At 41.3% G+C, this 27,373-nt stretch overlaps 1 protein-coding gene across 4 annotated transcripts in view; it reads left to right on the forward strand.

Moving 5' to 3' along the window:
* The first annotated feature begins 52 nt into the window (after positions 1–52).
* ttll7 (tubulin tyrosine ligase-like family, member 7) overlaps positions 53–27,373 on the forward strand; it is a 76,496-nt gene continuing 49,175 nt past the window's right edge. Inside the window, exons 1-10 of one of the 4 annotated variants that reach the window (XM_042416760.1) lie at positions 53–336; positions 1,019–1,711; positions 6,412–6,796; positions 7,242–7,373; positions 9,370–9,491; positions 12,358–12,425; positions 12,757–12,915; positions 16,918–17,134; positions 19,141–19,305; positions 22,532–22,690. In XM_042416760.1, the coding sequence (XP_042272694.1) occupies positions 6,772–6,796; positions 7,242–7,373; positions 9,370–9,491; positions 12,358–12,425; positions 12,757–12,915; positions 16,918–17,134; positions 19,141–19,305; positions 22,532–22,690 (1,047 nt within the window). In that variant the 5' untranslated portion in view covers positions 53–336; positions 1,019–1,711; positions 6,412–6,771. Of the gene's footprint in view, positions 337–1,018; positions 1,712–6,411; positions 6,797–7,241; positions 7,374–9,369; positions 9,492–11,134; positions 11,223–12,357; positions 12,426–12,756; positions 12,916–16,917; positions 17,135–19,140; positions 19,306–22,531; positions 22,691–27,373 lie in introns of those variants that run through there. The other 3 variants (XM_042416762.1, XM_042416761.1, XM_042416763.1) reach the window with 3 other exon arrangements.

Below are 27,373 nucleotides of genomic sequence, written 5' to 3' on the forward strand. Positions count from 1 at the left end.
CAGCGCAATAAACGTCATGTTGGTACCAGATTGTGAATGCAAACTTCAGCACTTAATTCAGATCCCCCCTCCTCTTGGAGAGCGAATGGTTCAGCCCATGGACTCGCTCCAGCTCTCATAGCACACTGGAGGACTACAAGCGACTAAAAGATACTGATTTTTTTGTGTCTGTCAACCAGTGTTTTCAGTAGTAACGCTGTTATACACCATAAACACTATTGTAGTTTTGAAAATACTCTCAGGGCTGGACGGTTTATCTAAAGAGACCCCAGCGGCTGTGTCGCTTGGATGAGAGCAGCAGAAGAGCTGCACTGCAAAGTGTCCGGAATAAATAAGGTAACGTTAACGGGCTACTTCACTTTCAACCGCTGCGGCTAAGCTAACAGTAGAGTAGTCCAGGGTCATTGTTTGCTTTTGAATTATTAGACGGTGTCTCATTCAGGAATTTGTTCATGTCATGCTGTAGGAACCTGAAATGAAAACGCCCTCATTCGCTTGGCAGTTAAACGTTAACGCTTCATTTGGAGGAGTCGAGTAGCAGCATTACCAGATTGTTTCCCTTTGCGATCCTTCCACCTGACCCACACAAGTGGCTAGCAACCTAACGTTAGCTGCAGCTCGCTAGCAACTATTTCATAGCAATAATGCACCTGCTTAGGCTTTGTGACATTTAATTTGGCAGCGCAACTAATTTCCTGAAAAACCCTCATATATCCAAGATATTAACGCTACATGCAAGATTTAATTCCAGTGTTTGCTAGTCCTGAAATACAGACAAGATCTCCAGAAAGGGGATGGCCTCCGATCCTTCCAGTCATCTGGAAGATACCATATTGGTTGCTATGCTGTTTCTTAGCTCAAGCTAGCTTTGCAAGGACCCGTAAGATGATGTGTCTTGCCATGCACGTTTAGCAGGATGCTATGAGCCTTGTTATTTACACAAAGGCTATGATGTTTGAAGAGCTAGTATTTATATGATGTAGTATAGTCTGTTTGTACTCAACTGTGCCACTTACAGACCACATGCTGAAACATCACCCTGGAGATGACCATTCCCAACAGGGCAGATGGATTACATAAAAATACCAGCATGACATATGATTTCTGGATGGCATCCTGCCTCCCGGACATATCCCAGAGATAAGTCTATTTAGGAAGATATGATATGTATAATCTTTTATTTTAATGCAGGCTACAGTTGGCATACTGGAGGTTTTGGATTCATATAGGATATTTGTTGCAGCGTTGCACACTACAGCACTACACACTACCACAGTATCCATGTAAATTAGGCTTGGTTGCTGTTTCACACCCCTGAAGCTGGAGAACACCATCATTTTAGGCAGGTTTGAGCTATTTGTTCACTCCAAAGATTGGACTTCTACATTGTTCATCAGGTTCACATTTTTTAAATAATGTCATATGCATTGCAGTTTTTGTTATTTTTGACAAATACCATATGCTTAAATTAATCTCTGACTGTGAGTAGTCTTGTTTGTCATACAAGTTCACATATTGTCTGTGTCAGCAGCCAATCTGCAGCACACCACAGAAGGACTTTGTTTTTACTTGTTTATTGATTTACCAGTTAAATTCTGCTTGACTTGTAATTCCATTGACTTCGCTTATATCTACAGATCCTTGCCTGTTTTTTGACTACACACCAGCTAGTGAAACTCTCGCTGATTTCTCAGTACTCAGACAGGATTAGGTAAGAAGTTTGGAAGTGTTTGAGTTGAACCCATATTTATATCTGTTGATAATACACCTCCACACACAAAGCTTACTTTGTAACAACAGTGCGGTGCTTAAACAAACACCTATAGTAAGTGCACACTGTAGCAGCCACATGTTGTGATCACACAAATATTTGCTCAACTTTGTCTTACAGAAAATAAGGTCAGATGAGATTGTAGTTAACACAAATGTTTAATAGAATTGCTAAAGCAGTGGCTGAATTTCACATATGACCATTTTGTCTGTATCACTGTAAAAGTTAAGCTTTGCTTTCAGATGTTTGTTGGTGTATTTCAGTACCCTGTGGGCTGATAGCTCCCACACTCGTTCCTCATCATATCTGGAAGAAGGCACGAAGCCATAGTTGGGTCACTGGTTTGAGCTAATTTTAGATCCACTGGCAATTCTAAACCATCTACTTTCCTGTGAGAGTAGTCCGCGAACTCAGCTATCGCTTTCCCTGAGAGAGCAATGTGGTAGTAGTGGCCAAATACACAGTGACAGAAGTAGAGACCGTTTTTCACAGAAGAGATCTTGCAAGTATACTGTATGTTTTAAGCCTTGAAGATGCACAGAATCACTTTGGCATTGTTCCTTGTAAACGCAAGAAAACATCCAGTGAAAAGGGTTTTATACTATCTGTATTACAACAAAATTCTTTTGTTTACATTTGCTTTTCAGTCAAGGATGTGTAATAGTACAACATGACTCCATTCTTAGCCAGTGTCTCTTGCCTTTTCAATGGCTTTACATGCCCTGAGGTCCCATCACTGCTGTAATGGCAAGACTGGGGCATACCGCATGTACAGGAAATAGCCAGTGTCTGCAAATCCCGCTCTTTCAGCACAACACACATCTAAGTGGTGTTTCCCCAAGTCTCTCTGTTGATTCTGTATTTGATGACTGCTTTCAAGATGTAGTTTCATGTAAGGCAGGGAAAACATAAAACAAGCCCCTCAGGGATGTACTGCTGGTTGTTGAAGGGACTTCTGTAATAGGTGTGACACCACTTAAATAGAGTCTACTGCTTCAGTTCAGCTCAGCTTTTCCTTTTTCACACATCTTGTAAAGCTATTTGTGCTGTCTCTTTGTGGCTTTGCTTTTGATGTAAAAAGAGTATTTTTGAAGTGTCATTGCCTTATGATAGAGAATAATATCTGTGTGAAGATGAATTTCTTTGTAGTTTTGAACGAGAATCATGTCACTTCCTGATATTGTTTCATTAAAAGTTTTTAATGTAGCCTAAATACTGCAGCAAAATACAGTATATATTCCTTAAACAGACATGTACAGTAAAAGAACACAATGGGACACTTGCATTACCAACTAGTGCAGGATAATTAGGGAAAAACTCTGCATAACAATGCCCTGAAAGACAGACATGCACTTGTCATGCATTTAGGGCCTGCAAAACAAGAGAGTGATGCAGATGAGCAGCATGAAGAGCTGACTACAATGAAGTCTTTCTGTGTTGTGTGGCACAGGGGAAGTGCATGAGCTCAGCATCCATAGGAGCTCTGCCCATTCAGCTGCTTTGTTGGCCCTCTGGCTCCCTCTGTTGGAGAAAAAGTGTTACTGCGTCAGAGGATTAACTACTTGCTGTACTTAGTGAAAGGGATTTAGTTAAGATTTAGTTGTTAATACTTCACTGCTGGATTAATTGTAATGATGTTTTCTAATGCTCGCGGTAAAATATAATAGCAAGTCATGTCGACAAACTCATCTTCTCTCCTGGATGTTGTACATGACAGTATTGTATGTTATTGTCTAGTATGTATTTTTAGTCTGTAGTATGTACTATACATTTCAAAGGTTACACTATCTACCTTTTAAAGATGGAAACATTTCTATTTTTTATCAGGAAATGTTAGACTGTAACATCATGGAGGGTATGACACAAGTCACTGAGCTGAATTCAAACCTGTGACGTCACATCAGGATATCCCTGCTTCAGTCCCCCGGGCAGTCAGCAATAACAGTACCTCTAATCTGGTGTCTGATTACAATGAAATCCCACTTCTATAACGTGAACGCAAGTAAAAGTAGGCCGTGTTGTTGCTGATAACCACCGCTACCACCAAGACAAATGAGCAAAACATGAGAGAGCCTCCTCTTGTTGGATCATCCATCAGTGTGCTACCAAAGCGCCTCATCTATGACCTCATATGGTAGCCACGCAAACAGGCCTGCATAGAAATCTGTGTTGACATTTTACTCTTGAAAGGCACAAAGAAAGAAATTCAATCACATTAGCAGTGAAGATATTTGAAAACAGAATTTCTTTTTTCAGTTCTTATGGTAGCATGTCTTAGCTCTGTATTAATATCTAATATTAGCTCTTTGATACTAAAGATCTAAAAGAAGATCTTAAGCTTAAAATGAGGTTTAATCATTGCTATTATTGGGATACATAGCAATATTTAAACAGAATTTTAATTGGGAATATTGACTGTAGCTGAAAACAATTAAGATGTTATATAACATGAAAGGGGCAATAAAATAATTACTCCTTACATTATGAAGATTAATAATCCAGGAGTATTGTGCAGAATAATTAGGATTAACATCTCAGATATATTCCTGTGGACATAGTGTGAGAATTGTGTATTTTTCAGAGATTACTTATAGTATGCACATGTGTTCTAGTTGTATGTGTAATGGTATGTGTTTGGTGCATCATGTGTCTATCAGATCACCCTTGTTCCTGAGGGTTTACATGACACCAAGGTCCAGTGCTCCCATAGAGACTGTGTTCCCTGCCTCCTGTACAGAGATCCAGCACACCACTGGGAGGTGGGGGCAGGTTGTCAGCAGCGCAGCTTGCCTCACTTTATCACTCTGACTCTTTGTTGTTGCTCCCCCTCTCTCTGCTGAACCTGTTCCAGTCTCTGTCCTCCCCAGGATCAATGTCTTGTGCTTACCACAGGCAGACCAAGGGGATGACAGTGAAGACTCCTGAGTGATGCAGTAATGCGATTGGATTGTTTCCCCATTCTAATTTGTCCAGAGAATGCTGATTGAATCGATGGGGTTGCTTTTCAAGTCAGCTTGTGTGCATATCTTCCGATGTGTGTAGGTGTAATGTGCTCCTGTAGGCGTATCTGTATGTGTGTGCATGTGGACAGTGAACAGTGGTAGAAAAAAAAATAGGCCTTTCAGTATATTCTCACCACTAGAGGCTACTGTTGATCTCTTTATGAAATTCAAAAGTGGGACCAGAAGACAGTGTACTGTAGATGTAGCCTAACTGGTTTATGTTCATAATCTATGATTTATGTGTCTTTTTATGTATACTATATTTCACAGACCAATGCCCTTCATATTTTTGAGTTAACTTTTTTGATTGCATTTATTTCTTCTCTGCAAATAATAACATCTCGACTAGAATTTGTGATTTCTTTCTTTTCAATCATAGGAAACTGCCTTATAAAGGGTATGCATAGATGTCATCATATCCCAAAGTCACATAATTTTTTCCCCTTATTTTATTTGATTAATTTTTAGAGGCCTCTAGAGGTAAAAAAAATCCAGTAACTCACTATTTAAAAGCCAAGATTAGAGGAATATATCGTAGATTAATATATGTAATTTTGTGTAGCAGAAATATGTTGTTTATCTGCTTTCCTATCCTATTAATCATCTCACAACCCCTCAGATTTATCTTGCCACCTCTGGGTTCCAACCCTTCTGGTTGAGAGCCACTAGTATGGATCATTGCTGAATAAAAATTTTGCAGCTACATGTGCCATTTATTGAGCAAGCGTCATGAGCAGCTGGAATCTATTGAAGCATACTGTAAGTCCAGGAAACAATTTACGGCTTGCCAGTCCATCACTGAACTGACTCACAGAGATTCACACCTGTGGGCAGTTTGTAGTCTCCAGTCCACCTCAGCGCTGCTTTGTGTTTGAAAATTGGAGAATGTAGAACAACTGGACATGGGTACCCACACTGACAAAAGGAGAACATGCGAACCTCACACAGAGAAGACAAGGACTCAAATCTTGTCCCCTCCTGCACTTAGGCAACGGTGCTAACCACTGAGTCACTAGGCTGCCCGATTCCCGAGCCAGCAAAAAATGTAATGTGACAGGACGTCTAAACAATGGCTGATTACCTCAACATTGGTTTGATGACACACTCAAAGACCGCAGCCAAACAATAACAGAATCTGGCTGGTGAGTGGTGTAAATTCCCCACACTGTTCATAGCTTGAAGCATCCTTTATACAAACCACTGTAAAAATGCCATCTGCTTGAAAGAAGTGACCTCGCAGACATACAATGAAACCCAGCTGGCATTAGCATGAAACGCGATGAGATGCTGCAAACCCTTAACTTGACAACCACATTAATATTTCACCATGGTTCCACAGAATACCAATTAATCCAGTGGACATCACACAGTTTTGGATTATTTCATTAGTAGAACTGCAGTGTCAGAGCTGTACAGAGTTCTCACTGAACTGTTACGGTCAGTGTCAGATTGACTGATGTAGCCTTTGATAGGCCCGTGTGCTGCTGTTGCTGCTGCTTTACATCAAAAGCATGTCCAGTGCACTCCAGTCCAGAAAGAAAATGCACACTGATCCACACCATGCACTAGTCACCCTCTGAGCAGTTAGTCTACCACTATTCTGCAGCTGTAAAAGATATTTTTTCTTGTCCTCCACAGGCATTCCTATCCATCCCTCTGTCCATCCCCCTCCCTCCCTTTCTCCTCTTGGGGTTGTAAATAAGCTGGGGCCGTGTAGACCCCTGAGAGGCCCTCCCCCTCCCACTCTTCCCTCTTCAAACTCCCCTGCCCAGCAAGACTCTGCTGCTGCTCTTTATGCTGCTGAAAGGCGCCTGGGAGATGCTCAGATGATCCATTGGGCCATCCTGAACCACATTGTCCATACAACCCAAGACAGGGAAGACTAACTGGTGCGAGTGTGAGAGAGCCCTTGGAGGGTGCTGCCAGTACCCTGTAAGGCCTGCCCCGCCAAGCCTGGCAGACAGCTTGGCTTCCCCCTTCACTCCTCCAGCCCCTGAGATGCCCTCCCCTCCCAATGATGGAGGTGAGTAAGAGGGGCCCAACATTCAGGACTGATAGGTTTTTGTAAAAAATAAATGCATGCACACATAAACACACCTGCTCATATACAGTATGTACCTGCCTGCCTGTTCATCAGTGTTATTCTTTCCTGCACAGAACCCCACACACACACGCACACGCACACACACACACACGCACACACACACACACACACACACACACACACACACACACACACACACACACACACACAGTCAGATCATGATGAAAGAATCATGATGCATGCAGCTATACCAAACTAGAAACCTAATTCATTTACACAACAGCTCCACAAACAAACCTCGCTAAATCCCCTGCAGAAACGAGGGAAAACACATTAGAGGACTCCAGCAACTCCTGCTCCCTTCCAGCCTGGAGCGCAAGCTGTGACTGTATCTAGTTTTGTTGTGTGCTGTCTCCTCCTCCAGAGGATCAAGGAGCATCCCCCGTGAATGTGCCATCTGTGGGCTCCTACCAGAGCAGTGGGAAGAGGAAGGTGCGCACCAAAAAGAAGAAAGGCACCATCACCGCCAATGTCGCTGGCACCAAATATGAGATTGGTATAGTAACCTATTTCTAATAGTAACTATAAGCTTTCCAAATTACTACAACAGCAACAATACATAAAAATGTACAGTAAAGATGTTAGACATGATTAAAAACAGGTTTGAAAAGGAACTGAAACAGTCATGTATACTACAGAAATGTCAGTCTACAAAGATAAAATATCTTTTGATCTTGTGTCTGAGTGTAGCCGGTGTAGGATGAAAAGAGGCTTTCTGTGAAATGGTGATGAAACCCTTTCATTGATGTGTATTATCTTAGTATTGTTTGTTCTTGGAAAACAAGGGAGTAGCCTGGAAGGGTTTACCATATCAGTAGGGTAAGTGGTTATAGTTTCAGTTGTAGTATTAATGTAACTACAGGATTCTACATACACAGACTGGTGAGAAGCACTGTTAACATTATTGAACACACAGTAAATGATCATTGGTCTTGTCGGGTAAAATGAGATTATATCAGATCCAGCCACATTGTGTATAATACAAAGCTTCAGTATTTCAGTATTCATGAAAATTTTATTATTGAGCAAGACCAACATTTTGGTTGGTCCCGCAGGTAAGATGAATATACTGTGACACAATGAATGGTATATTCATTTTAGAAACAACTCTCGGTTTCGGGTCAGTCAGTCCCTCAGAAACACAAATCCAATCCCAGTATTGTCTCAATAATAAAATCTAATTTGCTGTGGTGGATTGTTTTGAAAGGGGGCATAGTTATTTAACATATTAAATAAAAGCTAATAGAGTTTCATTCCAATGAAACAGTTCACGCCGAGACAACTCAGCCTTACATAGATACTGTACATAAATCTTTATCGAGGTAATTTAAGTGGGCAGTGAGCTTTTTTTGAGAAGGGCTGAAAGAGCATAGTAAGCACTCCTCACATGTTCAGTATATTGTGTGGCAGCAGAGCTCTCAGGGGTGAACTACACAGATGAAACTAAGGAGTCAGCAGTAGCAAGTTGAAGTCAGGGGCTGTCGGGATCCTGTAGGTAGATGGAAGTCTAGCTGTGAGTCAGTTTGCTAGCTGTGACGAGACTCTCACAGTGGCCATTTTGAGGGCAGTGCAAGGCTATTTTGAAGGAAAATTAACACTAAGGGCCAGATGCATGGGTCATTTTTGCTCTTTCCTTTTTTGCGCCTGTCTTTTTTTTTGTTTCAGAATTGATAGTATTACAGATAAAGGTTAAAGGTAAAGGAATATGGTGTTGGAAATTTGTTTTACACCCACTGAGAAGGGAATGTAAACTCTGGCCCTAAGGATGTCTGTTTAGTGAGATGTGTAAGAGAGGATTGATTATAGCTTTGTACTCAAAGACCCTACTGGTAACTGTAAGCATAGGCCTGCTGTGATGTAAACCCTCCCTGTTCCAGATAGTCCAGTCAACCTCTTGTTAACAGATTGATGAAGTCACATCGGAAACATCTTTTTCCTATTCAAGTGCCATCATGCAACATTAGGCAAGCCTTCTTCAGGTTTGTGAAGGCTTTCAAGAAATTAATTAATACCTCGTTTCGTTAGGGCATATGAATTTTTCATTACTCACTGAATAATGAATCATTGTTGGATTAATGTCCAAATGGGCTTGCCACCTATCTCTCATGCTATGGGGTTTCCATTGGGATTTGAATGCATTACAGACAATTAATTTATCTTTTTGAAGAGAGGCATTACGATTGGCTGCTCTGCAACCATTCCACGAATGGTAAATATTGCTGTGAGCTTTTTGATCTATAATCTCCAGGACTCACGCTCTCTTAATGTATGCAAAGACAAAATTTAAGCCTGCAAAATGTTTGAGTGAAACATTGATCTGTTAAGTAGAAATATTTGATTTGTGGAGTATCAGTAAGTTGCTTTGCCATCATTTATATGGCCACACAAGTCCTCTTGGATTGTTAAGTCTAAAAAAAAAAAGTTGATTTAAATGTCTGAATTGCTCATTCTATTAATGGAATATAAATCTTATGTGATTGTTTTCCACCCAGTTCGTATAGTCATCAACGAGATGGACTTTATCAAGACCCGGGAGGATGACGAAACTGCCAACCTCATCTGGAACGACTCGGCCGTGCAGCATGAGAAAATCGCTGAGCTCAGGAATTATCAGGTACACTGCATGACTACCATGTTAAGTCAGCACACCTTGGTTGGGGGCACTAGCCTAGAGGTTAGAGAGGAAAGCTTATGAAGATAAGGGTGTCACATCCAATTGCTGCACTGAACAGGAAAATCTGGATCTTAACCTTTATGCTCCAATAAAGGTGCTCAGTGGGCAACAGCTAAAGACTATGATACTGATCAACTCCCAGGTGAACTCCCAGTCAGTTTGGAAATTAAATGTCTGTAGGAACACTTCTGAAAAGATCATGTGCTATGTGTTTAGCTGACTTTACACTGGTAAACAAAATGTGAAACCAAATAACCTGTCTGCACTAATGCGTATCACTAGCAGGTAAGGTAAGGTAGGATTTTCCCCAGGGATTCCTAAGAGAAAAGGTGAAAGAGATCTCTTTGAAATGAAACAGTGCAGTGCCCCAGAAGAAAGAGATTTAAAGGATGAAAGAACACGACATCTACTTTAACCTTCCCCTGCTTAGAGAATTTTATCTAAATGATTTTCCTTCAAAGAAAGATGAATCCCTTGCTTCAAATACTCCTTCGCTTAGAGTTGGATAAACATGACACAATTTCCTGCAGATGCTTAGAACTTATTACAGCACAAAGCATTTCTAGATACGTTTTTTACACTCTTGTAAGGAGAACAAACCTGCTCCAAAGCTTCTAAAAGTGTGCACTGTAGTATGTTTAAATCTGAACTGTTACAAAATATTTATTCACGCTTATACATGTTGTATATATTATGTCAAATTTTATAATAAGAAAAAAAATGGAGCGTAAATTCACCTGTCACCAGATATCCCAGGACAGCAATAAGCACATGCTACATGCATATGAAGAGGTTTGTTGAGAAATTAGAAAACATTACTTATTTTTTATTGACACTTGTCAATAAACGTATGTGTGAAATTTTATAAATGATTGTAGTTAACCTTATCTGTCAGGTTATCATGTTCTCAAACTTTCAAATAACGGACAACACAACTTTTTGTATATAAAAACTTAAGAGTAGAGCAGAACCATTTCCAGCTGTATTCCTGAGGAGACTAGGAGGGGGAAATGAGATTATAAATTACTGTCATTTGTTATTTAACTCTAAAAAACTAAATGTGATCAATGTGCAAGATACCATTTTGCATGTTGTGTTTAGAAGTATCCAGTAATAAGATATATAAATCAAAACTAGATAAGGCAATTTGTATCAATTTGTTCCACACTGTTAGTATAAATTAAAACAGAACAGAAAGTATTATATGTTCACACACTTTACAGAAATGAAACAGTTTCCAAGAACAGCTTGGCTCAGGTTGCTTCAGACCATGAAGCTGCAGAATGATGAAGCTGAATCTAATCAGTTTCTGTATAATGTGGTGTGGACTCCCAAACCCTGCACCCGACCCTGGGCCTGTGGGGTCGTAACACACCATCCTGCCTTATAATACATTTTTTGACCAGTGATAAGTAGAGTTAAAAGAATAGGTACAGGAAAAAAGTGAGGAGAAAAGTTTGGGACAGATGAATGGTCAGTGGAAATATAGTAAATATCTGAATAAAATGAAAGGAAAGGAAAAAGATGATGGTGTGCGGAACACTCTGAATCTGTCCATCTGCTTTTCCTCAGACTGTGGGAGGTAAGAGAGAGACAGCAAATAAGAAAGAAGGGTGGACAGAATGAGAGGGAACAACAGAGCTTTCACAGAGACAGATGGATGATTGACAGGTAGACTGACAAGTTGTGAGCAGCAGGGGGTGGGGAGGCAGGTTTCAGATGTCACTAGTGATGTTGATAAGACAGGCCTAAACAACAAGGGTTGCTCTGAGTTCTGTGTACCAGTCTGAGAGTGATCTTACCTCTGTTTGACCTCCCTGTCCTGCTGAGTGAACTTGGCTGCTCCCCCTCAGCTCCAAGCGTTAGCCATCCATCTTACTGAGTGCTTATTTGATTAGACTGGGCACTAATGATCGATTAAATCACAAGCTAGTCAGAAAGAGTATGGCTTGTTAAGATAGGGGCAGCAAGAGTTCAGCTAAGTAGACTGATATTACAAATACTGTAACAGCTTAACGTGTAGCGATGTGGCTAATGCTTCACACAGTACTGGTGATTTGCCGTCAATTGTTTTCACTTGCTTCTTCGCTTGCTGTGGTGTTTCATAAGATAATTTCTCAGAAGAAAAGTAGAAGTCCCTCAACAATTGGTTTTGATTTCCCCTCACAAGCCACACCGTCTCGCGGCATTGGCATAATTGTGCAATCTCTTCCGAATCCCTAATTACGTCTGTCTCGTTTGGATAATAATCACGGATCCCTTTTACACTCTGCGTTCTTGTTTTTTCCCCCTCTCCTCTCTCTCTCTTTTAATTTTTTTTCCCTTTTTTCCTTTTAGTGATGTACTGTGAGAGTTTGCTGTCAAGTTTCAGTTCATACGAGCCTAATTAACGCCCCTGTTCAGGATCATTTGGTCAAAGAATACAGAAAACCCAGAGTTTTTCCTTTACCCCCCCAACCCCCCTTTCGGCATATTCAAAGCAATTCATTCAACTGTCACTGCAGGAGCTTGCGATGCAGAACCAATTACCTCGGCCCCTCAGAGTTGAGATTGATCTTTTTTTTTCTTGCCTCTTCCCTCCCCAACCTTTAAAGTATAAAAAAACATGGTAAACTAAATAAGGGTTGAGAAAGGTCTCAGCGTCACCTTTTTGTTTTGAGTCCGTAATTGGGCATAAATGTCAGAACATTGTAAGCTCACTTCAGGTTGCTGCCTTTAATGTGCTCATTTTTATGAAGGGGTGGGGGTGGAATTGAGTAGCGTAATGGCCCTAACAACATTATTATGTCTGCCTGTCCCTCTGCAGAGAATTAACCATTTCCCTGGTATGGGTGAAATTTGCCGCAAAGACTGCCTAGCAAGAAACATGTCCAAGTAAGTTTTTTGTCTCTCTTTGTTCGGGTTGTAGATGTGCATAAAATAAGAGCATTTCAAAGCTAAGTGTTGAGCCAGCTGGCACTCTGAGAAGTTAGAATTGGGTACTTGTAGTACTCTACCATTTAAAGCAAGATAAGTATAAGACACTGCTATAAAAGCACAAATTGCATCTTTTGAAATACAAAATGCAACTAATAATGTTACTGCTGGAAAAGTGCAGGAAAAAGTACAAATTCATCTAAAAGTATAAAATGTTGTTGTTAGGAAAGAAGAACAAGGTGTTTCTTGAATTTAATCACCTTAATCTCACACACACTCTTTGTTCCAGAATGATCAAGTGCCAGCCTCAAGAGTACAGCTTCATACCCAAAACTTGGATCTTCCCCGCCGAGTACACTCAGTTTCAGAACTATGTCAAGGAGCTACGCAGGAAACGCAAGCAGAAGACCTTTATTGTCAAACCTGCCAACGGAGCCATGGGTCACGGGTAGGTCAGAAGCTAGCAAGTGCCCCAGAGCAATCTAACACACTGACTATAAGACTGACAGGGGGCCGGGACAAGAGGGTGAAGGAGAGAACGACTTAAAGGAGAGGATAAAAAGGAAGAGAGTGAGTGAGTGAAAGAGGAAATTAGAAGTAAAACAAATAGAGGACAAACACAACAAAACAAGCCAACGAGAGGTTTGTGACCCTGACATGGGGGTCTATGGAAATAGCATTATGGCTGGGACCAGATTGAGTATTTGAGCTGAGAGGGTGTGGTGAATCTCATTGTTGGCCTCATTGTCCTCGATGGTCACACTCACCATAAATCAGAGGTTATCGCTACCAGTGGACACACACATGCATACACACATGGTCCCTGGCAGTTACTGTAGTTCCTTCCCTGAAGGTCTCTGCATGTGATTATTGGATTCCTTTATGAGGCACCATCAGCAGTGACCAGTCAGAGTAGAAAATGGACCAAGATGGCAGCTGCAGGGAACTCTGTCTCTCAATAGCATCTCTTTATCAAAAGATGGACAAGCCGTGGTACTGAATGCATATTTCATACTTTTAGTCCCATGGGGTAAGAGCCCATCTCAGGTTGTGATATCACATTTCCATGGTATGTTTTCACTATTCTGACAGTTGAAGTCATGAAGTATTTAGAGAATCAGCACCAAATACAATTTGTCCTGAAGTGCAAGCAAGCGTGACGTTAACTCCTTAGACTTACCAGTTTATTAGGTATGCCCATAAAAAAGCAAAATCCCAGCATTCAAAGCAGCTTTTGTTTTTGTTGATGAAGTCAGAGAAGTGTTGATACAACTCAAGTTATTTTTGAGCCCATAGTGTTCTTTTCTTGGCATTATATTGAGAGGTGTTACTAATATTCACCCCAATTTGTGTAAATCAAAATAAAAATTAAGAAACACGCCAGAAGAATATGTAGTCCAACTCAACATCACAACTACAGTCTTAAAAGTGACCAAAGAGTTAAATCAACTCCCCTCTGTCACCATCAACACAACTGAACATAATATACCTGGATGAGTGTGGGGAGCCTCACTCTGTGTGATAGAGGACTTTGGTATTGATTTTGAGGCTCCTTTTGCTTTAAAATAATCCAGTTGGTTTGGTCACCTTAATTCTCCTGGCTGTCTCCCTTTGGAGGTGTTTAAAGGATGCACTGATTGGAAATAGACCCTTGGGCAGAGCCAAGACACGCTGGAGGGATTACATCTCATTACCAAGATGAGTTAATGGAAGTTAGGAAGCTCCCTGGGGAAAGGGACATTTAGGCTTTTTTGTCACCCAAACACTGATTGTTTGGGTGGCAAAAAACCTCGACTGTTTCATAAGATAAAATATGAGACAAAAGACAGGCCAAACAGTGAATATTATGATTTGGCTAAAATATGCTGTCTTCTGAAAAGAAATTTGTTTTTGCTTTGCACATTGCACATAGCTGATGCTGAAACTGCTCAGATTACAAAACAATTTTTAAGCATTCTTTTTGACTTTTTATTCTTTGAAAAAATATTATCCCTCAAGTGCATGTAAGAAGAAATAGTTTGGATTGCATTCATCACTGGCACCAATAGATGGGGATATTGAAGTACAAATAGCTCAGCGTGCTTCACCTCTCCCTCTAATTCTCTTTGAATTTGTCCTTTCTGGTATAATGTGAGCATTACTTATAACTCCATGCTGCACTAAGCCCTTTTTTATTAAACAATAAAAGGCAGCAAACGCTGAATTATTGCAATACATTAAGAATATGAAAGATGATGAGTTTAGCTCGACCACTCAACGGCGGGTGGCTCACAAGATTAGATTTTTCTCTATTTTTTTGCATGGTGTGACGCGGCAGGAAATTAAGTTATATCTACCCCCTGTAATTTATTTTTCCGTCGGCCAACTAAATGAAGTTATTGTTTTTGTCTGAAGCGCAGCTTGTTATAAGGGAAGCAAAATAAAAGCGCGTGCGGGGCTTAAAAAGGTGAGATCCCCTCTGGTGCCAAATTAAATAGGCAGGGGAGAGTGGGCCGTGATTATCTGACACCCCAGCTCATCAATCATGTCGTCTTCTCCTCAGCTACTCCTCCTCGACTAACTAACACTGTTAACCCTGTCCTCATCATTCAGCTTGCTGTCCTGCCTGTTAGGAGGCCCCCTCACATCGTCGGTCAGGATCCCATCAACTTCTCCCTGTTCTTTTCTGTTCAAGTGCAGTGATAAGCAGCCCAATGAAGTGCTGCCCTATAATACAGCAGTCTCAGTTGGCAAGAGCAAGTGGTGCTGAGGAGTGACTGATAAACCCAGAGTAACAACAACATCATGCTCAAGCAGATCTAGCTGGGAAGGTTTTATCTGAAGGGAAGAACTCTGAACTAAGACCTTCATCATAATCTGAAAGCCAACACCTGACCTAGATTCTCATATCTCCTCTTGGATTTTTGGTAAATAAATCTTCCCTAGAAGCTCAGCAACAACGCTTCCATGTTTGTGCCTCATTAGAGCTAACTGAACTGGTGAATTATTTGGCTAAATTATAACAACATAGACTGCACTGTTCCCGGCATACTGTAAGTTCTGGCTGTGATTACACCAAGCCACAAAGCAGAGCAATGTTTGCCCTCTGGTGGCTTGGTGCCACAATATCTCAATAGCTCAAACTGTACTTTTTGAACAATCAAGTCTTTACATCTTGACCAAATATTGTGTTTGTGTGTGTGGTGTCTCTGCTTGCATGCGTAGAATGGAGCCTTCCAGACTGTGCATGCAACCAATTTAGGAAAAGTCCGCCTTAACTATGAGTGATGGTGATATAGGTCAGTCGCGTTGCTTGTACATAGTGGGAGATTGTTTAACAACGACCCCTCACCCTCCCTACACACACATACTTACACCCACATACATATGGACAGGCATACACACTCTCACACGCAAAAAAGTTTTGAAAACGTTGCCCCTCACTCTCGCGTGCACAGTCACATGGATGCGCACAGACTAAGACAGCTCATTCTTGAGTACAGCTAGCAATGGTCTGCGTACTATAAGGCCTGAGTGCCAGTGACATGAGACCAAAGCAAATGAATTAGAGGGGAGGTTGAATCGAAGCGCAATGTCTGCTCCTATTAACCCACACACAGCTGAAAGACCCTGCAACAGCATTTGATGCACTGTGCCATTCAGACAGAGTGGAGTTTGGCTTTAGAAAATTACAATGTTCTCCAGATGCTTGCAGAGTTTTGCTCAGACAAACCAGCATTTGTGTTGTACCTGTCTGTTTTTTGTACATTTATTTTTCAACTGTTTTGTTTATAGGGCTAGGTAATGAACAGAGTAACAAAATTTTTGGAAAATCCTATGCCCCACAGAGCCAAACAGCTTGTCCTGCTCAAACTAGACCTGAGGCATGCTGAGTGCACTCATTTACATATGTTTTCAGTGAACGCTTTGTAGCAGTGCAAGGTCACATGAATACCATGAGGGCACCATATCTCTGACCCCTTCGCTCTTAAGGGCTAAACGACTTTAATGTAAATTAGACTCATACCATGCACAGTAAGAACATATCTTCTCCCTCCGACTGCATCTATTGCTCCTTTAGAACGTTATGCTTATTACTCATTGCTTTAAAAAAAAACAGAAGCAGGACAAAGTCAATCTTGGGATGTAAAGATTGAAAGTATCACCAGAATAGCCAGATGTGGTACCCCAGAAATATCAGAAATATGTTCTCAATGTTCCTCGATGACATTGAATGAAATGAAATAATGTGCTGAAACTTATAAAATCTGTATACTGTTTGGCTCAATTTTTTGCTCAACATGTATATAAGACAGTGCCAATGTCATCAGTCATGTTCACGGTCCCTGCTGTGCTCTCATCTATCATTTTTTTAATTATCTTTTTTGTCTTTCCTATGCCATATTTTATTATGCTGCTGACGACACCCCAATTTCCCCCCTGAGGATTAATAAAGTTTCTGTCTATCCAGGATCTCGCTTATCCGTAACTGTGAGAAGCTGCCAGCCCAGGAGCACTTTATCGTTCAGGAGTACCTGGACAAACCCTTCCTGATGGAGGGCTACAAGTTTGATCTGCGCATCTACATCCTTGTCACTTCCTGTGATCCGCTTCGCATTTTCCTCTACAACGATGGCCTGGTGCGCATGGGTACCGAGAAGTACCACGCACCCAGCGAGGCCAACCTGGTGAGTCAGACACACATGGCCATATACACATACCTTGTAGCTAATAACAATACATGCATCTTTGTCTGTGTACTATCTGTGCACAAGGCCAGTTTGATGAGCTGTAAATGTATATACAAATGATTTCTGTTCGAAAATACAAACAGTACTTAGTGTATGGCCAGTTAGGTGAGTCAGAAAGACAGATGAGATAGAAGTACATACACAGAACAATGTGTTTGCCATGCACTCCCTTGAACTGGAGTCACGGGCATGTACAACTCAACATAATGAAAATAAGATACACTAATACACAGGAGGACGGAGTTAGGAAAGACTATAACTTCCATATGATCACAAAAACATGTTCTCATGCACACGGTTAAACGATGTCCAAATGCAGAAAACTGCAAGGCTGTATTGCTCAACACCTCCACCCTCACACACACACAAACACACACACACACAGAATGTGCAGGCATACTGTATGCACACAGCTGAGCGTAAATGTCCACATGCCAGATGTCCCCTGTAATATCAAGCCGCTCATATTTGCCTTGAGGTTCTGCACCTGCTGAAGCACAGTCTGTTGCTGATGATGGGATGTATACACAAACACACACACACAAACACACACAAACACAACAGCTTCCTATCAAGCATGATGCTTATCTACACACACACACACACATAGACACGCCGCACCCCTCCTGTGACACAAGTGTGTATTGTCTTACCCAGTCTGTGACACATGATGGAGTGAGTCATGCCATGGAGATGGATGTTCAATCCCACAGAGAGTGGCTTCCAGACAGCCATCAGGAGCTGGAGTGGCCTGCGGTCACAGCATTATTACCTTGTAGGCTAAGGACAAGGATGTATTGTCTTCAACTGTGAGAGATAGTGTTTAAAGAGGGGGGATACAACAGGGTTTACACAATGGCTAGTAATAGTCAACCACTCGATGATGCATTTTAGCCATGCACTGTGGGAACTGTGGTGCACTAGCGCTCTGACTCCTCTTATCACTGAATGCTTGAGAGTTTAGTGATGTATGATTGTAAACTTGCTCTGCTGTTGACTCATTATCCGTCATTCCCACAAGAGCATCGCCTGAGAAACATTTTAAAATACAACGTTGATAATTCCCGTACAGCACAGCAAGCTGTTCTTTATTTCTTTTACTGCACCATTTCTTACCTCCTTTAGTTGTTGCCAAGGGGGCAGTTTGTGATGCTTTTGCTTTTGCCTTTTATTCTTGTCTAACCATATTACTTTGGAGAAAATGTTTTACATTACATCGTAGGTATGTGCTCTGTAGGGATAAAAGCACGAAACACCCTTAAGTATGTTGTTATCTGTGATGATTATCACCACTGATGAAGGTATAATTAAAGTTAAGAGCTACATCATAGGTACCATAGCTATTTAGGTACAATATACAATATGTACACTATGTATGAAAATTACATTTCGTTGTATTTGGTGTTGCACTGCCCTCTCCCATGCTTCAGTGAAGTTATTAGTAGTTATTTGTATTATGGTATGGATGCATCTGGGAGTATGAAGTATGTGGAAAAAAAGCTTAATTTCTTCATCAACTTAGTTAATAAAGGAATCTAGGAGAAAGAAGAAAAGAATATTTTTTATGCAACAACGATCAAAACATGCCATCTGGTGATAATATGATCTGCGATTGCTATGACATTGGATTTTTACTATGGTCAGAACTTATAAAGAAGGTCATTTACAAGTACGCCAAAAACCTTTCACTCATTTTGACCACATATAGTCGAATTGCTATTAGATGTACTCTATTTTTCAATATTAAAGAAAAGGGCAAGGCTTATTTTGTTATCATTCATATGACAGTAGTAATGTGTCCAGTGCATTTAGTATCTAAAATCGTCCTTTTAGATCTGTTTCCATGTAAGAGCTATCTCATAAAGTTGTTGCACTGCTGTAAAATTAAATAAAGTTAGTAAATTGTTAGTCAACATGCTAATGTCTAATGCTTGTCTTCACAGAGCCAGCTCTACATGCATCTGACCAACTACTCAGTCAACAAACACAATGAGAACTTTGAGCGAGATGAGACCGTGGACAAAGGCAGCAAGAGATCCATCAGTTGGTTCACAGAGTTCCTCCGCACCAACGACTACGACGTGGCCAAATTTTGGGGAGATGTCTCTGTACGTGGGTAGTCTACCCAAACACATGCAAACACAGATACACAGTTACATGCAGACATATCACAACAGATGTGTACTTCCACCAAAGAAAGGATGTTGGGTATGATAACAAATACACCACAAATGCAAACAACACATGCATACATCCGCAAGTGTAATCTGTAAGCGAATACTCACATATACACACTAACCAACTAACCAACACACGCCTGCACACAAAACACAAGTGGACCAGTAAAGGTTTGATATGATTTGTTATGACAGTAATTCAGTGAGCTTCAGAGCTTTGTTTAACTTCTGGAAGAGCTTGGTGAAAACATCATTCCTTGAGGGTGAGCTCTTCCTATCTGGCACTACTCCCAGCTCATAAAACACCTTTACCTTGTTCATTTTCTTTTATCAATGTCTGTTTGGATGATTCTTTTACTTCCTGAAGCTGATTTGTTCTTCTTACTTACAACACACTGTTGTGTGCCCTTTTGTCTTACTCTTACTACTCTGAGTTACTCATTTATACCCATTTCTTTAGCCCTGGTGCTGTTCTTTTCTGTTTCATTCTTCTTGACCTTGACTTTTAGTCCCTCTGTCTTTAGTCATTTGGGTTGTATAGTCCCTCAGTGCTTGTTCTCTGTCTCTGTGCTACCAGCATGCAACCACAAAATCAAATCTCATTGGTTATTATACTCTGCTCAAGGCAATCTTTTATTTCTTCTTTCAATCAAATTTCTCTTTTTTATGTTTCTGTTTAACAAAGCGGCATTTAAGACAAGGTAATGTGGCCCGTGCTTTACCCGATGGGTTAAATTAAGTAACATTTCCTCGTTCTTAGTCCTCTCTTATCCATGTTGTACAATCTCTCTGTGTGCTCCATTTTGTCACTGCGTTAAAATTTCCCCTTCCTTTCCTTCACTTCTGATTCTTTCTCTCTCATCTGTCCTGTCCCTCTGTGACACACCAAAGCGTCACCCTCTGACTTAGCCAGACTGCTCTCTTCCTTTGCTCTCTTGGCTTTTTTTCTGCCCTTTCTTCCGAAGTTGCCCCACTTTGGTGTTAGTGCTGTCAGTTCGCACTCACACACCGTGCTTTGTTTCAACTCTGTATTTATGCTCTCTGCTCTCTGCTCACTCTCCTCTCTCCTTCGCATTTCATCTCTCCTTTTACATTTTGTTCCCGTACAGACATAGCGAGCTGCCCTGACTCTTTTTGCCAACAGTCACGGTCAGAGTAAGAGTCAGACAGTTCGTTTGCCAGAAAGATTGTCTGTGGGGTTTAAGAATGTCATGTTTTTTTTTTTTTTCATGTGAAATACTGGCATCTATTTCATATTGCAGTATTATTGATGAGGGGCAGAGTATCCAGGGTTTGACCAGCAAATCCGCAGCTTTTTTATATGGGTGTAATTTTGAGAGCAGTTTCTGACTACAAATGGGTTAGTTATGGATTTTATATTTTCTAATACACACACACACTTGCAAAAAAAATTGGATAAAAAATATAGTTGGGCAGCAATTGTAGCTTGTAGTTTAAATGCGTGGCCTTGCCAAAGACTAAAGACATGTCTGTTCCTCTTAGTTTGCTGGTCAGTGTGAAATAGTTACACTTGGTCAATTGGCATGGTACTCATTTGAGGGCCATTAGTGATCCTTTTCTGATCCATTAGATCTACTCAGAAACAAAAAAAAGTAAGAATTTTTATGCCACTTGGAAAAATAAAATATCCCAAGTGATCATCTTTGTCCTACAGTTAATACAGTTATCAATTAAAATGCAGGGTTTCAGAAAATAGCTTTGAAGAATTCTCATGCATATATTTATATTGACCAAATAATAAATCACTTTAGTGGATTGCAGAAAAATTTGGCACATAAACGCTTATATAAAGGCAACGAGTTCTTGCGTTAACAGAGAAGCATTATACGCATTACTATCTGTATGTACCTTCTCATTCACTTGAATGAGAAAGTGTGTCCAGACTTTTGACTGGTACTATATATTCTCCATATTGTCAGTGATACTACAATATCAACTGAACCAAGGAACCCCCATCAGGAAAAGACCTCACTATAAGCACCATTGTTTCACAAGTGAAAGATGCTATTAAATGAATAAATTTTACCTGCATGCACAATAGTTGAAATAATGTACAAATGTATGCAAGTGAAATTTAAAAAAATAAAAGGATAAAAAAAATTTAGAGGCTTATAAAACAATTTAAGCTCAAAGCTAACAAAAGACAGGCACACGTGCATACATGTACACACATGCAAAGTGCTAGGCAGTGGCCAATGCTGGGGGCTCGGGATAAGGAATGAGTTGATGGGGGGAGGGACAAAGACACGCAAACACATACACACCAGCCAGTGCAGGGGACTTAGGGCAACAACAGAGGTAGTGGGAGCAGGTGTTTGTACTGTGAAGCCTGTGGTTCGGACGGGGGGATGGATGGACAGATGGAGGTAGGTGTGTGAGCGACAGACAGATAGAAAAGGGTGGCGGGGGGCTGCCGCCTTATCAGGCCAGGGCCAGACCACCGTACCCCTCTCCTGCACCCAGCAGTCAGACTGGTCTGGGCACACTGCAGGCCAGCAGCACTGTGTGGGGCTTGACTGGTGGGAAGCTTTGTGCAGAGTATGTGTGTCAGAGTGAGTATGTTTACCCCAGTTGCACAGTGGGAGTAGGCAGGCAGGTAGCAGCCAGCAAACATAAGTGCAAACATGCACATGCACACAGATTGGGAGCCACTAGCCACACAGATGGACCACCACCAACGTTGGAATAAGTCTGTGTGTGAGTGAAATTCAAAAGATTCTGTGCCAGTAACACTTTGTGTATCTCCTTGGCTTTCAAACTGCCAGAATGTCTTAAAGCACAGGAAAAATGTCATTGATTGTGTCGAACTACCTCTGTAAAGACGGTCTGTAGGTTACAGGTCTATGTGTCATGATTGCTCAATTGTTTACTTATTATTACTCCATTGAGTCTAGTTCTAAATCTAAAGGTGCTGTTATTAGTCTGCAGTTGCAACCTGCAATTAAAGTTGGACTTGTAATTGTACCATTTTCAGTTTAAGACCTTTAATCAGGAACTAAAAATTCCAGCCTGTGGCTTTTTAGGATGAATGAAACTGACTAAATAAAAACGTGAGATTTTTATTCTTTCTTTGTGTCGGTTCGGCTTGGTGATTCTCGCTCTCTCTCTCTCTTTGTGTTCGTGTATGCCCTGCCAGGAGCTGGTTGTGAAGACGTTAATAGTAGCTGAGCCTCATGTACTGCACGCCTACCGCATGTGTCGCCCCGGCCAACCACCAGGGAGCGACAGCGTCTGCTTTGAGGTCCTGGGCTTTGACATCATCCTGGACCGCAAACTCAAACCCTGGCTACTGGAGGTACAACTCCGTATGTGTGTGTGTACTTGCTGTTGCTGTCAAAAACCGCATTTAATTTTTTTAAAATACAAAAGAGGTGTTTTTATGTTATTTAAAGGGAGACCTATCTTATTAATTTGTTATTTTCTATTTGCTCTAAAAAGGTAATTATAATACATTTAATTAAAAAAATAATTGAGTATTTTGAATTTTCATTTTTAAACAATATTTCATGTAATTTCATAAAAATGTTTTTGTATTCATAAAAACACCGGAAAATTATGAATGTGCAGTAGGCGTCATACTACTGTACTTTATAAAATTGTATTTGAGTGTGTGTGTGTGTTCGTGTGTGTCAGAAAAAGAATGGCCGCAGTCTGTGGAGTTTCACCTGTCTATGCTGCTACTAAAGTGACAGCGGCTCCTAAACTGAAGTAATGTGCCATCAGCTGGAGAGAGGAAGACTCTGCCTCACACTGACAGAAAGCATAAACACACACTGATTTTGCTTACACACTCTCGTCCCTGGTGCACCGAAACACACACAAACACCCGCACAGTCTCAAGTATGTATTTATGCACCCCTGAACACAAGGAGAGACACATTCCTATATAAAATCAAAGGAACTTACAAAGTCACAAACATGCATGTACACACTCTTATTTAGGCAGACACACAACCACAAACGTACAAACACAGTTACATGCACGTGTGCCTTTATATACACCCACATATAGGTGTAGAAATAGAAGCATGCACAGAAAGCCAAGACAAAGACACCTCTTCCTCTTCCAAAGGCACACACACACACACACACACACACACACACACACACACACACACACATATACATGCACGCACATACACACACACACACACACAGAGGCAGGGTATGAAAATATAGGTCAGGGCGGCAAGTTGACTAGCAAGACGCCCGCCCCTCATTCAGTGTCAGTCTCTCAAGTGTCAATCATTCAGGAGTAGGATTCTACTTCAGAGTCCACTCCAGGATTTCTGTCTCACTGTTTTGATGTCAGCCAGTCAGTTAAAGCGTGACCTAAATCCTTTAACCCAAAGTGGCTGTGCGCCTTTTCCCCCCTCTTTTTCCACAAATTGTCTCAAAAATGGGAAATGCCTTTGGGATAATTGTTTGTTTTTCCCTATCATGCCAACCCAAAATAAATCTTGCAATTTACAAAAGCCTATGATTTGGAGGAAAAAAAAAAAAGAATGACATTTGATAGTCGGTTGGTGTTTTCAGAAGAGTGATCATGGAATTAGGGTGTTATAATTACCCTACCTGACTCTTTTTATGTGACTGAGCATTTGTACTATATGACAAAAGGATGTACAATAGAGAGCCAGAGTGGTGTTCCTTTTGACTGCTGTTGCAGTGTGACAGTGAGTGTGAGTGTAAATGTGTATGAGACATGGCAAACAGCCGTGAATGCAGTTGTTCCACTCCAGCGGTAATGATCCCCCCTGTGCTACTAGCAGCTCTCTATAACTCTCATCAATTAACATCCCACGCACACATACACACATACACACATACACACGCACAACCCTGATTCTCTTTCACGCAACATTTACAGCAACAATCATTTATTTCCAAAATTCAACTGATTAGTCAGGGGATAGTTGCAAGCATAGAGACCCCTTCTCAAATCCTCACTGCGCAGGCTGTCAAGCCTGAAAATAACTTTATTACCACTTTAGCCTGTCGATGTTCATTCCTATTCAGCAGGGACGCAACACGCAGCCGGGCCCATAGGCTGGTTGCCACAAACCGTACCCTATGGCAAGCCCTCAGGTCCAAATTAATTTTTTCAGCAGATCACTGCAACATTTTGTGGTAAATTGAATCTATTTCACCGTATTTCACCATTTTTTTTTTGTCACTCCCTTGAGTTCCAAAACAGTAAAAATTGTGTCAGGAATTGAAACATAATCTAGGTCTCACAGGTTTGTTTTGAATCTGTGGACTTCACCTCTCAGGTTTCCTTATTGGTGTCACTGTGAATTATGTGTGCCACGCCTCGTTGGGGCTTTACCCAGACTGCTGTTCCGACTGTCTTCCTCTTTTACTCTTTAAAACGTCAAAGTTGGTTGTTGGACATGCAAACTTGCAGCCAGGAAATGAAAGTTCAACCTGTGTAAACTGAAAGCCAGTCAGATACCTGAAAGCTAGATGGTATCATATATAAGAAACTGTCAAATGACATTAATCCTGCCTTTTGTATTTGTATTTTTGTCTGCCATTTTCTGAGTCTGTGTAGGAGAATACGGAGGTAAAAGGAACATGATTGCCTCTCACATCCTCCAATTATACCCACAGAATTTTGTTTTTTTTTTACTAGACAAGGTATTTAAAATTGTGCACCTCCAAACTCCTGTGATTAGAGGACGTCTTTGCTTTTATCTTGGTATTGTAAAAAAACTCTGTTCATGACACCATACACAGGCTCTTTTTAAGCAGACAAGCACAAAGAGAAATTGTTGCAAATATGCTGATAACGAATACGGATACTCACAGACCAGTGCACACCTGCCAAATAGCTTGTCACAGGGGTGAAAACAGAGAAGGCAAGAGTGATGCTTCTCAAACCAAGGCCAGGCATCAAACAGGCACATTGTGGTCAGCAAGTATAGAAAGGAGAGAGGAGAAAGAAAAAGGAGAGAGACAGGCTTTTGTGTGATCCTTATCTCAATTCATCAGGGTTTTCAACACAAGTTTTACCTCCTATTGACATTCAGACTATCAGCACTACATAGGCGCGCACGAACGTACATGCACACTTGCTCAAATGGCGTAACCCGAGACGTTCACTTTCATTAAACCAGCCCAGACAGCATCTGTGACTCGTATAGGAAAGGCGTTTCATTGAGCCGTGATCCTCACTTCACGCAGACACACACACACACAGACACACACACACACACACGCGCGCGCACAGTCTGCACAGACTGTGGTTTGTATTGTCAGTGCCAAGGCATTTGCTTTGAGGGCTTCATTGAGTGTTTTCTTTGTCTTTCGAGAGCAAAATAAAAATAAAAGCAAAACAAACATGCAAGGAAAAAATAATCAATGCAGAAATGCACATATATTCATTTTAGTTCATGAACAGCATCATGACACTGGCTTTACTCATAAATTCTGTTAGCATGTGGTGTTGTCTTCAATTTGGGGTGTGTGGGTCAAAGAGAACAGCACGCGTTTCCAAATCCAGTGTAAGTCATAAGGAGTGCATTTACTCAGTGGCAAAATATAGCAGTGGGACAGCATTATCACCCCTGCAACACCTCCACCCCTCTTTCTCTCAAGTCTATCCAGGGCCCGTGTGCTGTAAGCCGGCATGACAAATAATGTCAAATGGAGTGAGGAAAATGGGAAAAATATTACTAGAGGTTCGGTGGGTGATGGGCGAGGAGAAGAGGAATATATACACAAAAAATGCTCCACCCTTTATATCTGAAACAGAAACCGACAAAGAGCACAATTGATCATTCTCATGAGGTCCCGATGGGTGTCCATGGAACCCAACACAAGGACTGGTGGATTGAGGCCCAGCCTCATTATAGTCTCCGGCTCACTTCACTTTTTCTTTTTCTTTTTCTTTTTCTTTTTTTTTTTTTTGCTGTTCCCCCCACACACAGTATAAAAAAAGCTCCAGCTGGTCAACTCTAAATAAGAAGAAACAAGTGTTTGTAGCGAGCACGAATAATTAGAAACCTGCCTGGTCTGTGCGAAGCTGTCTCTTGTGCTGGGCTCCAGGCAGCTCAAAGGCTTGTCGGCTTGCTTGTTAGGGCCACAGTCAGCGTGTAAGGGTGCTAAACTTGATTTGTGCTGCGTCAGTGCATGCTGTGTTTGAATGGGTACATAGGTACAGTACGTATGTTTGCTCTGCACTATGAACATACATGTGCGCTACTAGAGCCACTGCGTGCAACCAAGAGTACTGGTGTGTCTGTGTTTTTTAGTGAATGCTTCTACTCTATGTGTGTGTGTGTCTGCATGTGCATGTATGTGGCTATGTGGTCTTTGTACCTCGGTTAATAGTCCTCTGTAGTGTGTGTGTGTGTGTGGGGGGTTCTGATCTGCCTACAATCAAACTCCAGCCCGCAGCTCGTGTTTTTATCCAGCCAGAGACGCAGGGAGGAATCCTGCTCAAAACACACAAATAGACCAATTTAATAAACAACACAAAAACGTGATAAGAAGATACCTCTCCTGCCAACTTTCACTGTGTTTTACATGTCAGTGTTGAGATCCCACCGGACACCAGAGCTCAAATGAATATTGATGGCTGCAACTTAACCGCCATCTCGCCATCCATCTCTTCCCGCCTTTCTATCCCTCCTGCTACTCAGGACGAGTTGTGCAGAGTGATTGGCAACTAATGAGGCGGGCATGGTTAGGTCAACCGTGGCACGGGTTTGTTTGTGTCTCAGTGTGTGTGTGTGTGAATGGGCATTACGACAACAGACCAACAGACTGCATCTGGACTGTTCCCCCAAGGGCGGTGATACTTCACCCCTCCGTCCCCCTCCCCTCCCTCCCTCCCTCCATCCCTCCTTCCCTTCCTGCAACTTTCCCCTGTTTCAGTGCTCTGTCCCCGATTGTTTCAAGATGAGTTTGGTTTGCCTGTCCCTCCCTCAGAGCCAACATAATCCAGACTTCCTTTTCTTTGAGTGCAAATGTA

This window comes from Thunnus maccoyii, chromosome 7 (genome assembly GCF_910596095.1).
Source record: "Thunnus maccoyii chromosome 7, fThuMac1.1, whole genome shotgun sequence".
In the NCBI taxonomy this organism is placed as follows: domain Eukaryota; kingdom Metazoa; phylum Chordata; class Actinopteri; order Scombriformes; family Scombridae; genus Thunnus; species Thunnus maccoyii.